Here is a 12,628-nt window from a genome sequence, read left to right on the forward strand (position 1 = left end):
AGCGGTGTGGAGTACGTTAGATCTGAGAGTGTGGGAAGGCTGGGTTCCTGTGAGGGCCTGATCTTCCTGCTCTCAAGTTCTGAGCAGTGATCTGGCTCTTCCCTTAGCTGAGGAAAGGGGACAATGGGGGACAGGGCTGGCTACACATCACTGGATGTGCTGTCTGTCCTTTGGCATTGATACCACTTGTGGATACAGTCCTCAGGCCTTTACAAACCTGTCCTTTCTGTGCCTATAACAGACTCAGGGCCCCTCACCTGCACTTGTCACCCGCCTTGAACCCTTCCCTCTTCAGGCTCCTCATGCCTGCCCAGTGGCCTCCCACTCTACCTAGTGGTCCCAGAAACCTCGAGGGCCTGCTTAGAGCCCCAGAAATCACTATTTCTGCCTGTCCCAGTCAGGCAGGCCTTGTGGCGAGGTGCAGCCATTTGGGGGTGTTCCTTTCCCAAACTCAGTAGTGGTGGCCTTGTGTGTGCTGGAAACTCATGACACCTGTGGCCTGTTTGCATAAAGTCACTGTTTTCTTTTTCAGTCTGCCATTCAAGTTTTCCACACGATGTCCCTGCCCCAGGAGGGACATAGTCCAGCAGCTGGGAGATATGGGCCATAGGGATCCCCTCAGGTGAGGGTGTGTGTGCAGGGTCTACCTGACAGGTTCCATAAAACCTGGGGGATGTAGCGTGGAGCGTGGAGGCTTTTGGGTGGTGGGCACAGAGCCCGAGCTTGGAGGGCTAGCTAGAGGGTCCCTTGCTTTAGCTGGCTGATCTAATGGGTCCTGAGAATGACAGGCCAGGGTGAGTCTCCTAAGCTCTGCCTGAGAAGGGATTCAGGGGTACTCTCAGGAAGTCAGGCAACCTCTTTTAGATTGTTGCAAATTTGGGGGGCCTACAGCTGAGGCTGACTGGCCCTGCTGGAGGAAGATGCTGCCTTGGGATAGGGAAGCCTGCTGGGGTGCCCTTCCCTTCCACCTGCTCCATATACCTTGCGTAGCTCTCAGCTGGGGACACTGGAGACTTTCCTCTCAGGCCCCACTCCCAGAGAATGACCATACTCAGCTGTGGGCACTACGGCCTCGGCCCTGGTAACGTGGAGTTGATTCCACCCTTGAGCGGTCATAAGCAGAGTATCACAGACCCTCAAGTTGGTCTGTCCCACCCCTCCTGTCTGTCCCTATCTGTGCCTCCAAGTCTTGCTAGTATCTTCTAAGGACTTGGTTTGGCCACTGTAGAGGGTCCTCGGGTGGCAGGCAGGAAGCCGGCAGCTACTACGCTTTTTTTTTTTTGTTGAATCTAGATTTTTCTTTCAAATGGAAAAATGTTACACAACCAAGATCTATGGACAGGGTTGGGGCAGGGCTGTTCCAGGGTAGATGCTGGGGGAGGATGGCTCAAAGTCACTTCTCGGATCCGGCTGATACCTCCCGAAGGAACTCAAGCTGTCTGGTGGCAAATTCCCGGATGCCAGGTTCCGGGTCTTTTTTGAGATCTTTAAAAGCTTCAAGAGAAAAAGGACAAGTCAAAAGGGATCCTGGCCTGGGATCCCTTCCACCCCCACAAGGCCAGTTCCGTCTGGGTAGAAGGATAAGAGGATTCTTTCCGTCCCTTGGCTAGCATGGAGTGCCCTGGTGGGGTGGGGGTCTGCGTGGGAGGCCTGGGTCCTTGTTTTTGCCACCATCTGAGACAGGGATGCTGCAGAAAGCTGGGAGGTGTGGAGACAGGCCCAGGGTGTGGGCTGCTCACTGGAGAATAGCAGCCTGGTGTCCATGTCGTTTACCATCTGTGACACAGCCTCGGGTTGGTAGCAGGTGGTGTACCCTGTGCAAGACGGAGAGCCACGGCTGCTGGATGCAGGCTGTTCTGGCCCAGCCCCAAGGAGCTTCCAGAAGCCCCCCAACTCCCTAACCCCTCCCCTTCCTCTGCTGTGGTGATGGGTGGGCAGGGTGAGTGAGCCTGGCCCATGCTGCCCACCTATAAACAGAGCTGCCCAGGTCTTGATGTGGCGGTGATGGCTGTGCAGATAGTTGATGGCCTGCGACAAGTGGGTGCTAAACTCCTCCTGGCTGTGTGTCATCTGGGCGGAGGAGAGCCCGCCTGTCACTGCCAAGCGCCTCAGGGACTATTGACCTCTACCCCTGCCAGCCTCACCTCCCTGGGAAGGAGAGTCCGTGGGTGTGCAGCTACCTCAGGTCCCCACTACTGACCCTGCACCCTCGCCCCTCACCAGACAGGTCCAAAGGAAGTGGCGGGCGCTGAGGCCATTCTCCCAGGCCAGTGTGCAGAACAGGGTGTGCCGTGGCTGCCAGCGGAGCAGTACGGCACAGCGGTAGAAAGCGAACTTGGCCTGCTGTGGAGACAGCCATGGGAGGGGTCACCCACTGCCTGTGTGTGGCTGAGCCTGGGCTTCCCATTCCCCAAGACCACAGCTGCAATGGGCGGGGACCTCAGCAGCCCGCTGTGCTGATGTCCTACCCTAGGGTCATGGTGCCCTGTGGAAGGTAGGTAGGTACTCAGCTCTGTCTGAGCTTGTTGGGGAGCTGGCTGCTATTGTCTCCTCTTCAGATGATAGGGAGTCCAGAGAGCAGGGCACATTAAAGAGGGCTCTGTCTGTGTGTCAGCAGGTGCACTGTGTGCCTGTGTCCCACCATGCTCTGCTTTAGCCAGTAGACCCACAGGTCTGGCTGGCCAGAGTGAGTGTGGGAACACATGGGAGGGGACAGTGATCAGGAAAGCCCTGCAGATGGCCAGACCTTCTGCCGCTGCCCTCTACCTGACCCTCAAGTAACCCGATCTGGCCGCCCTGTCCTTTGACCAAGATGAAAGGCTTGCAGGTGGGCACTGACCGTGACAACAGCTGGACATTGGTCCTTCAGGTGTAGAAGCAGAGGGACCATACTTAGGAACACCTGGGACCGCAGGCCATTCAGCTCCTTCTCTGCTATCGTTGCCACCAGGTTCCCAAACAGTGCCATAGCTGCTGCTCGGACATTGTCCCGCTCCTACGAGGCAGGGACTTAGCGAGGTGCCAGTGCTCCCCAGCTTGGAGCCCCTACTTCCTTGGACTTCCTCAGTCAGGCTCAGGGACCCAGGGTAAGGTCAGTATTCCTCCCTTAGATTCAGAGGAGGGTCAGAGTTTCTCTCAGAGAAGGTCTCAGGACATCCTCCCATAGAATCGCCGTCCTCTGGTGCCTACTGTTACCCCGACAGCCAGGACCATGAAGGCAGCTAGGTGACTTATTCCCATTTTCTAATTGGGGGGAGCACTTCCTGGTGGACACCTGGCCAGATCTGGTGCACTGTGGCCTCGCAGTTTGGCCCACGGGTTCGGTTCCCCTGGGTTCAGAGTCAGGTGCAGTGGGAGGGCGGGAGGGGTCCTGAAGTACAGGGAGTTGTTGGGAGGGCCCAGGGGGCGAGCCCAGCCGCGCCTGTCTTTATGCTTACGTCATCAAAGAAGTAGCGGGTGTTGATAGAGATGCAGAGACTCTGGGCACCCGCGCCCTCTGTGCCCAGGCGGTGCAGTACGTCCGATACCACGCCCATAATGCCTACTACCACCGCCTCGTTGTTCTGGAAGAAGCCATTGAGGAAAGCTGGCAGTTGACCTCTGAGCAGGGTTCCCTATGGGGAAGGCAGTGGACAGTGGGGGGCAGGCTCAGGTGTGCCCCCTTCACCGGGCTTCACTTGGGGTACCTGACCTGAGCCCTGTTGCTGCCTTGCCCTTGAGTCCCAGGTCCTTATCCCTCCTGGGCCTGGGGCTGCTTTTTCCTTCCTCTAAGCCCCATAGGGGCTTCACTCCTGTGTCTGGCTACCTTCAGGTCAGATGGGGTCAGCTGGACTACGAAAGGCTGGTCAGGTTGCATTTACTGAGGTGGGCCTCCAGAACTTTGGTGTTGCAAGGGATCACTGTGGGCCATTTTTACACTTTGGCTGTTTGTTGTTCCAGCCCATTCTGCCAGTCCCACTTGTTAGCTGTGTGTCCTGAACTCTCAGTGAGTGGTCAGAAGTGACAGGATATTCCCACCTTTGGGCCTTTTTATCAAGGTGGCTTTCCTCTTATAAACAAACCTTGTCTCCTAAGTTCTGTTTGGTTTGGAATACTAAGTTCACCTTCACAGAGTTGTGGAATGGCCGTGCAGACGCAGGCACCTGTGGGTATAGTCAGTGTGCCGGGCCCTGGGGTCTAGCCTGGAAGGATGGGGTTCTGATAGAGGAGCCAAGGGAGAAAAACGGGCATGCCCAGCATGTCTTTTGGTTGGTAGCAGGTGGGCTGCTGAGGACTGAACGGACTTTCTCACTGGAGTCTGGGAAGAGGTTTGTCAGGGCCTCAGCCATTGCTCATTACATGGTCCCTGCAGTGAGAAGGATGCCCAGAACCCTAGGGCCTGAACTGGGGTTGGGGAGACGAGGGAAGGCTAGGCCCCAAAGGCAGCACTGCAGTCTTCTCAGCACAGGCTGTCCATGTGGGATGTGGCTTGTGATAGAGGTGACACAGGCGACTTTGTTGGAAATGGAAAATTGGGGGATAAGGGCCACATGATTCTTAAGGGGTGTTTTCTCTGTGCCAGGTGAAGTGTCCTGTCTGCCTGGTTTCTCAGTGGGCCTCTGGGTTGTGCAGGAGGGTCTGTCTCTTCTTAGGATGAGGAGACATGTTCCTGGGGAACATGGGTGTCCTCTCCTAAATTATGTCCCAGGTGACAGAGCCAGGGTTCCAGCCCACTGGACCGACGCTTGCGGCTACATGACACCCTGGCCCTCACCTTCTCCGCGTGGAAGAGTATGTTTCCAAGGCCCTGCAGGCTGGCCACACGGATCTCGGGGCTGGTGTCCTGGAGGCTTTGGGCCAGTACCGTCAGTGCAGTCTGCTTAGAAATCACCTCCAACAGGGCAGGGCTATAGAGGAACTGGGGGCCCCAGGGAATAAGTGGCTCAGGCTTGGCACTCTCTCCTGGGCAACCTGTGTCTTTGTTGTGGGCTTAGGGGAGGATGGTTGACTTAGGAGAGCATGCCCAGGGTATCAGGGTTAGCAAGTATTTAAAACTTCAGTGGCCGAACCTTTCTACGTATGGCTGATGAAGCTGAGGCCTAGGGAAGTTATTTAGTGAGCTTGGAGCCAACTTGTACCCATAGAAGCGCATGGGACATAGGGAAACAAGACCCCAGGAAGGGCAGCTCACAAATACTTCCAGTGGATTGGGAGGAGACGTAAGGCCCCCTCTAGGCTTAGAGACCTAGTAGATGATGCCAGTTATGGAAGTGACCCTTCCTCTGAAGCTCTGCTTGTGCCAGAGCCCACGGTGGTGAAGTGGCCACATCCCAGCCCTTGTTGAACCATTACCCTGTATGTACCTCAAGGTTCTAGGGTGGGAATGAGTAGGGACCCAGAGTTACATGTGAGCAGAACAAGGCCATGTTTGAGTATGATCTGCCGAGTCCATACCCAGGGATCCTCAACTCTGCTTGGGTCATCGTGGGCAGGGTAGGGTGAAAAGACAGGTCCCCAAGGCCTGAGAGGAGGCCCCTGCAAAGCTGGAAGGGGTCAGTCTGGGCAGCTGTCCCCACGGGGTGAGTCAGGTGGGCATCTTGTCTTGGGTTGAGGAGGCCGGAGGGTGGGACACAGACTACCTGGGGCCCACTGCTCCCTTCACCCCCCTTCCCCACCCTACCTCAATGAGGACCAGGATGGCGGTCTTCCTTTCTCGCTCCTGCTGGCTCTGCAGGCCGGGCAATAAGTAGCTGAGAACGGCCTTGATCTGTTTGCAGTGATTCTGCACCATGGCCCTGGGGGCGGGGCCTGGTTTTGTGGTCACTGCCCCTGAGTGTACCTGCTACCACCTCCCAGGCTGGCCAGGTTGGGCAGCTAGGTACAGCCCAGTGTGATGGAGCAGGCATGTGTCTCTGTGTGTTCTTCTCCCACGTGCCAGGCCTGGGCTATATGCACGGGGAAGGCAGAGGAGGAACAAATAGCCTTTGAGATAGCCTTTGTTCCTGAGGTCCCAGGACAGGGTGGGACTGGGGGAGGATTCTACACCTGCCCACTCTGAGTTCATGTGCCTGGGAGTGTAGCCCATGCCTCTTGTGCTCCAGGGTACCGTAAGCATATGTAGACCCAAGAGGTGCTGCCTTTAGGCTGCCCAGGGTGGCTTCAAGTGAGGCACAGTGGTCAGGGCCTGCCCACTGTGGTTTCATTGGCCCAGCCTCCCCTCCCTTGTCCCATTAGTACCTGGCAAGGAGGCCCACGGCCTGCGGGTAGGTGTTGATGGATGTGAAGTGCTCCCAGGCACTCTGCAGTTCCAGGTGAGCAAAGTCATGCCAGTGTCCCGTGGTGGACAGCAGACTCTTCAGGGCCTCCAGTGATGTGCTGCAGCCAAGCAGAAAGGCAGGGTCTATCCAGAGTGGCAGATGCCACCCGAGCCTTCTCCTGTTCTTGGGATGGGGTCCCAGGCTGTCTCGGCTCTGGAGCCTGCCTCCTGCTAAGGGCCAGGGTGAGGAGGAATGTGCAGGGCACAAGGACACAGCAAAGCACACCCACCACTAGGTCCTGCTGGTGTGAGTGTCTTACTTTTTTACATAGTTACTTAGTTACTTTTCTATTGCCATGACAAAACACTGTGACCAAGGTAACTTATAAAACTTAAGCCTGGCGGTGGTGGTGTACGCCTTTAATCCCAGCACTCAGGAGGCAGAGGCAGGCAGATCTCTGTGAGTTCGAAGCCAGCCTGGTCTACAAGAGCTAGTTCCAGGACAGGCTCCAAAGCTACAGAGAAACCCTGTCTCGAAAAACCCAACCCAAACCGAACCAAAACAACCCCCCCCAAACAAAACAAAAAACATTTAATTAGGGGGCTCATGGTTCTATAGTGTTAGATTCCATGGCTATCATGGCTGGGGGCATGGCAGCAGGCAGGCAGGCAGGCATGGTGCTGGAGCAGTAACTGAACACTTACATCTGATCCACAAGCAGGAGGTAAAGAGAGGAGAGAGAGAGAGGCAGTGAGAGAGAGAGACAGAGCACGATAACTGGGAAGGGCTTGGGATTTTGAAGCCTCATAGCCCAACCCCTATGCCACACCTCTTCCAACAGGGTTGCACTTCCTAATCCTTCCCAAACAGTTCTACTAACTGGGGACCAAGCTTTCAAATGTCTGAGTGCTACGGGGACCATTCTCATCCAAACCTTCTAGAACCTTCCACCCATGGGGTAGAGGCCACAAACCAGGAAAGGTGTTGTTAGATGTTGAGGGCCCAGGGTCCGGTAGGGGCTGAGGGAGGGATTGCTGTTTAAAGGTATGGCCGTGGAGGCCTTGACCGGGGACTCTCAGGTGAGCAGAGCCCTGAGGGCAGCAGGCTCTGGGGAAGAGTGGGGAGGGCGGAGAAGCAGAAGGGAGGAGGCAGTCATCTTTGCATTCTTCCCTACCTTGCTGAGCTCTGGGAGGAGAATGTTTTATTAGCTTATTAGGGAAGATTCATGCATTTTGCATGGTTGATGTGAATAAAAAAGAGATTTCATGCATATTGGAATTCAGAAGCGATCTGAGAAGTGACATTTCTTTCCCTGTGATGTGCCTTGGGGAGAGCTGTTAAGACAGACAAATGGCTGAAGCACGCCATCACACACACAAATGAAAAGAGTGAGCCCCGGTGGCTTCTAAAGACACGCTTATTGGATTTGGGGACATGTGACCAGGTGCAAAGGGAAGCCCAAGGCAGTTGGCCCCTCCTGCGGCAGGATGGGATGTCCCTCACATCCTGGCCAGGCGGGTTGGTGGGTGGGGCATTAGTATCCATGACATTACCCATAAGCCATGGTCCACTTTGGTAGCCACAGCATTGGCTATGATGAGAGAGGGCTGGATGGTCATCTGTGGTCCAGCTCAGTGCCTCTTGGCTAGAGAAATGTCAGAGCCACCATGAACCACTGCTGTCCCGTGTGTACAATGTGGGGGGATGATTATGTCCTAGGCCCATTGCAAGGAGGGCATGGATCAAGAAGAGGTCCCCTGCTGGGCAGTGGTGGCACACACCTTTAATCCTAGCACTCGGGAGGCAGATGGAGGTGGATCTCTGAGTTCGAGGCCAGCCTGGTCTACAGAGAGAGTTCCAGGACAGCCAGGACTACATAGAAAAACCCTGTCTTGAAAATCCCCCTTTAAAAAATGTACCCTGTGTCATAACTGGGTAGCTGTTTTCAGGGATCCCATTTTGATAAGTGTTTGTGGAGAGGTACCCTAGTGGGACAAAGAAAGCAGGCACATACCTGTTTTGGGGATCCTTTGTTCTGGTTGCTATCCTGGTCTTGAATGGCATTTGGGATCATGACTATTATAATTGTCCCTTTTAGAAAGATATGTTGGAGCTACTCCCCACTACCCTCCCACCAACTGTGCGGATGCCATCAGGTTGAGATGCACTTATTAGGGTGGCCCAGACTCAGTGGTTGGTGGCCTTATATGAAATGGGCCTTTAGACACAGGCAGAGGACAGTATTATGGGATGTTGGAAACAGAGATTAAGGTCATACAGCTTCAAGTTACAGACATATCCTGGGAACAGCCGAAGCTAGGGAAGTAATCAAGGATAAGGCTGTAGACCCTCTGAATTTAGACTTCTGAGCTACCGAAGAATCTGACCTCTGAACTGAATGATCAGATCCTGCTATCTAAGCAACCTCCATACTGTGTGTGTGTGTGTGTGTGTGTGTGTGTGTGTGTGTGTGTGTGTATATGTGTTGTTCCTTGGACAGGAAGCTAACTTTGTCCTGGGGGTTCCTATAGGTGTGTGTAAGGCCTGCAGTTAGCTGTCCATGAGGCCTTGGGCTTACCTCTGAGGACTTGGCATGGCTGCTTCTTGGGCTTTCTGCTCTTGCTCAGGCTCTGTGGGTTGGTCCAGCTCCAGGATATAATGCATTTGCGCCAGAAGGGCCAGGAACAGCTGGGGAAAGGCATCCCTCACGGCTCTCTTGAACTCTCTGGCGAACTGTAGCTCGTGAATTGTGTACATGGCCTGTTGGAGTGGAGTGGATTTGGATCTGAAGTTTTGGGATTCCCGGCCAGGGGTGTTTAGCCAAAACCCACACTCAAACACACCTCTCCCTCCTATTCTGATGGCTCAAGACCAAATGTGTCCAGGCAATGTCATTTGATCTGTGCTGGCTTATGTCACCTGGGCACACTCCATTAGAGCCTCTGGACCTGCTGCTCTAGTCTCGTTGGTGCTCCCCAGATGGTGTGCCCTAGCCTGTGCTCTTTATCTGATGTTCTAGAGCCATCAGCAGGTGCATCAGCACTTGGAGCATTCCAGCCCATGCTCCCCAGATGGTGTTCCCTAGCCTGTGCTCTTTGTCTGATGTTCTAGAGCCATCAGCGGGTGCACCAGCAGTTGGCGTGTTCCAGCCTGTGCTCCCCAAATGGTGTTCCCTAGCCTGTGCTCTTTATCTGATGTTCTAGAGCCATCAGCGGGTGTATCAGCAGTTGGTGCTTTCCAGCCTGTGCTCCCCAACCCATGCTTCCTAACCAGTGCACCCCAACCTGAGCACCTCCTATATTCTCAGCACTGTGTCTGTAAGTCGTTATCTATCTAGGGAGGATTTGGGTGTGGGGAAGCAGCTATCTTCCAGAAGATATCTGGGCTATCACTTGGGAGGCTTGGGGGGTCAGGACTCTGTCTAAGAAAGTGTCACATAGAGTTTGGCACCGCTGCTGCCTTGCCAGGTGTAGACATGGCCACCTTAGCAAGCAGGTGTCCTGTCCCAGAGTTTGCAAATATGGTGTAGGCTGATGGAGAAAACTGGAGAGAGGATCCTACAGGGACAGTGTTGCTGCCAATTCTATGGCTTGGCCAGGGTCTATAATCCCAATATGGGGCATGGCTTTGAGCCTCAAATGCTAGGCTTCCATTTGTGCATTGCCAGAGGCCCTTCCTCTCCAAGGCTGTCCCCCTAAGTCTCTTTAGCAGTCCTACAGGCAGACACTGCTGCCTTACTTGCTGAGGGCTCAGAGTTCTGAGCCTGGTCATTGGGAACTGAGCCTAGGGCCACAGAGTGTGGAGTCTGTCTGTGGGCTGGGCTGCCCCTTACCCTCTCCTCCAGATAGGGAGTGGACCGTGTCTCAGCCCTCCTCCCTGGAACCTGGCATACTGACTCACATGCTCACACAGCTGCCTGCCAGGGATGGGGTGAGAGACTCACGGCCAGTGAACGCAAGTAAGGTTTCTCCTTGGGACAGGAACTGCTGTCATTGGCACCAGAGGGCAGAGGCCTCTTCCGCAGCCAGGCCATCAGCACAGTCAGAATCAAATGGCTTGCAGGCTCTTCAGCTCCCAGGGCCTTCCACAGGCAAAAGACATGGCTGTGGGCAGAGGGGGTGCTGTGAGCGCCATGCGGCTCATGCCTGCTGGTCTTGGCTAGTAGGCCCTGTGTCTAGAGCCCTAGTGAAGGGCAGGGTGGCCTTGTATTTACTTTGCAGGGAGTTGGATGCTGAGGCCTGCATAGAAAGGCTTACTTATATCATGGCCCAGTCTGGTATCTGGGCACTGGGCCTGCAGCCATCTGAGGCCAAGGGCAGGGAGCGCAAGAAAGAGCTGTCCTGAGAGGAAACAATGATGTTTTCTGAGTCTTGCCCTAGTGTCCTCAGGGCTTAGTGTTGGGTGGAAAGGGCTCTTTGGGGACAAGACAAGAAGGACTTAGTTGAGTGGCCTCCTAAGTGGCAAGGCAGACCCGAGGGGGGCCACCTTTAAGGAAATCACTCCAGTCCCTGCTGGTGGGAACAGCAGCTCTTAGGAGTGTTCTCCAGAGTGGCCACAGGATGGCGGCATCAAGAGCTAGAGGGAGAGAGAGTCCTCTCGAGTCTCTGAGAGTCTGGAGGGTGAGTCTTTCCATCTGCTCCCTGGGGCTGCTGCTTCCTCAGCTGCTCCTTTGTGCTGAGCACCTTGAAGTAACATTCAGGAGAGCAAGACCTGCAGAACTGACAAAAACCCTTGACGTCTTAGGGGTGACAGCCTAGTGGTGACTGCGGATATGTCAGACGCTAAGTGCGGAGGATGCTGAGGGCAAGACGGAAGTGGGATGGGAAAAGGAGGGAGGACAACTTAGGAAGCAATGGTACCCACATGTGCAGGATGAAAGCCTGAAGGCCGACAACTAACCGAGGTGGGGATGGTCCCAGCCCCATGAAGCTGTTGGTAAGAGCAGCTTCCTCTCAGCTGCCCTGGGAGTGCTAGAGCTAAGCAGGCTTGGGAGGAGTGGGGGCAGGGAATAAGAGAGAAAGGAAACACAGCCAGAATTCACAGACCAACAGACCTTCTCAAAAAAGAGAGATGCAGCCGGGCGGTGGTGGTGCACGCCTTTAATCCCAGCACTCGGGAGGCAGAGGTAGGCGGATCTCTGTGAGTTCGAGGCCAGCCTGGTCTACAAGAGCTAGTTCCAGGACAGGCTCCAAAGCTACAGAGAAACCCTGTCTCGAAAAACCAAAAAAAAAAAAAAAAAAAAAAAAAAAAAGAGAGAGAGAGAGAGATGCATGGCCAAAGAAGAAGCACATGGAAGATGCGGACACCAGTGGGAACCAGTTCATTTTACTTCGCCCCCACGCCGACAGCATGGTCCAAGGAGTGAAGAGCACAAGCCTGGACGAGGATGTGGAGAAACTGGACTCCCTGTGCTGCTGCGGGGAGTGTAAAGAGGCAGAACCACTCTGGAAATCTGGAGCAGTTCCTCGGGGCTTAGATGCGATGCAGCCATGCAGCATTGTGCTTTTACTAAGTGCGTGCACCCCCAAAATCAGAGAACAGATCAAATGTACACAGTTGTCCCATGGTGGCAGCAGGGTGTTGGTTTCAGGGCCTCCCTTGGGTATCAAAATCTGGGGATGCTCTAGCAGGGCATGGTGGCTTAGGCCTGTCATTCCAGAATTTGGGAGGCTGCAACAGGAGGATTGCAAGAGTGTGAGTGTAGTCTGGGATACACAGTGAGTTCCAGACCAGTCTAGGCTACAGTGAGACCTTGTCTCAAAAATCCAATCCAAGTCAAAATAAACCCGGCACGAGTCGCTTGTATAACATGGTGAGCTCTTTGCATATACCCTACACGCACCCCTTTCCAGGTAGCCTTTAACCTCCACTGCTATTATATGGACACAATAGGAGGCAGAGTCCATACAAGCAGTCATTAAGCTGCATCACTTGGGGAGTGCTGATGAGCCTGTGCGGGGTCAGCATAGGCGTAGTGTTTCTGGAGAAATATTCTGACTCCATGGATGTGGGAGCTGTGGATGCAGAGTGGGGAATTCTTGTTTGCCAGTGTTGACAGCAAATTACTCATGCAGAAAAAAAAGGTGTAGACCTCCAAGGTGTCTACCAACAGATCAACAGATGAGCCAAATGTGGATGGACACACAGTGATGTACATGCACCCATCATAGAGTACACACAGGGGAACATTGCCCAGCCATAAGAATGAAGTTACCACACGTGTTTTAGCATAGAGGAAAAAATGTGCAATACCCAGGGGAGAGTCTAGGCGTTAATCCAGGGCTGTAGCAGTTCACATGAGGACTTTGAAGCTCCTTTGCTTGTCTGGAAAGAGTAAGGATAGCAAAGTCAATCCCGAACACATTGATGGAAAGAGTAAGGGTAGAAAGTCA

The 12,628-nt window shown here is 54.3% G+C and overlaps 1 protein-coding gene across 1 annotated transcript in view; it reads right to left on the bottom strand.

The window, feature by feature from the left end:
* Nucleotides 1-1,393: 1,393 nt before the first annotated feature.
* Nucleotides 1,394-12,628, bottom strand: part of LOC119823663 (maestro heat-like repeat family member 5) — a 55,101-nt gene continuing 43,866 nt past the window's right edge. The window contains exons 20-30 of the mRNA XM_042055716.1: nucleotides 10,180-10,339; nucleotides 8,816-8,996; nucleotides 6,217-6,361; nucleotides 5,660-5,774; nucleotides 4,754-4,897; nucleotides 3,438-3,614; nucleotides 2,840-2,995; nucleotides 2,221-2,343; nucleotides 1,968-2,070; nucleotides 1,740-1,814; nucleotides 1,394-1,494 (exon numbers count right to left, since the gene is read on the bottom strand). Of these exons, the coding sequence (XP_041911650.1) occupies nucleotides 1,394-1,494; nucleotides 1,740-1,814; nucleotides 1,968-2,070; nucleotides 2,221-2,343; nucleotides 2,840-2,995; nucleotides 3,438-3,614; nucleotides 4,754-4,897; nucleotides 5,660-5,774; nucleotides 6,217-6,361; nucleotides 8,816-8,996; nucleotides 10,180-10,339 (1,480 nt within the window). The remainder of the gene's footprint in view (nucleotides 1,495-1,739; nucleotides 1,815-1,967; nucleotides 2,071-2,220; nucleotides 2,344-2,839; nucleotides 2,996-3,437; nucleotides 3,615-4,753; nucleotides 4,898-5,659; nucleotides 5,775-6,216; nucleotides 6,362-8,815; nucleotides 8,997-10,179; nucleotides 10,340-12,628) is intronic.

This window comes from Arvicola amphibius, chromosome 9 (assembly GCF_903992535.2).
Source record: "Arvicola amphibius chromosome 9, mArvAmp1.2, whole genome shotgun sequence".
Lineage (NCBI taxonomy): Eukaryota > Metazoa > Chordata > Mammalia > Rodentia > Cricetidae > Arvicola > Arvicola amphibius.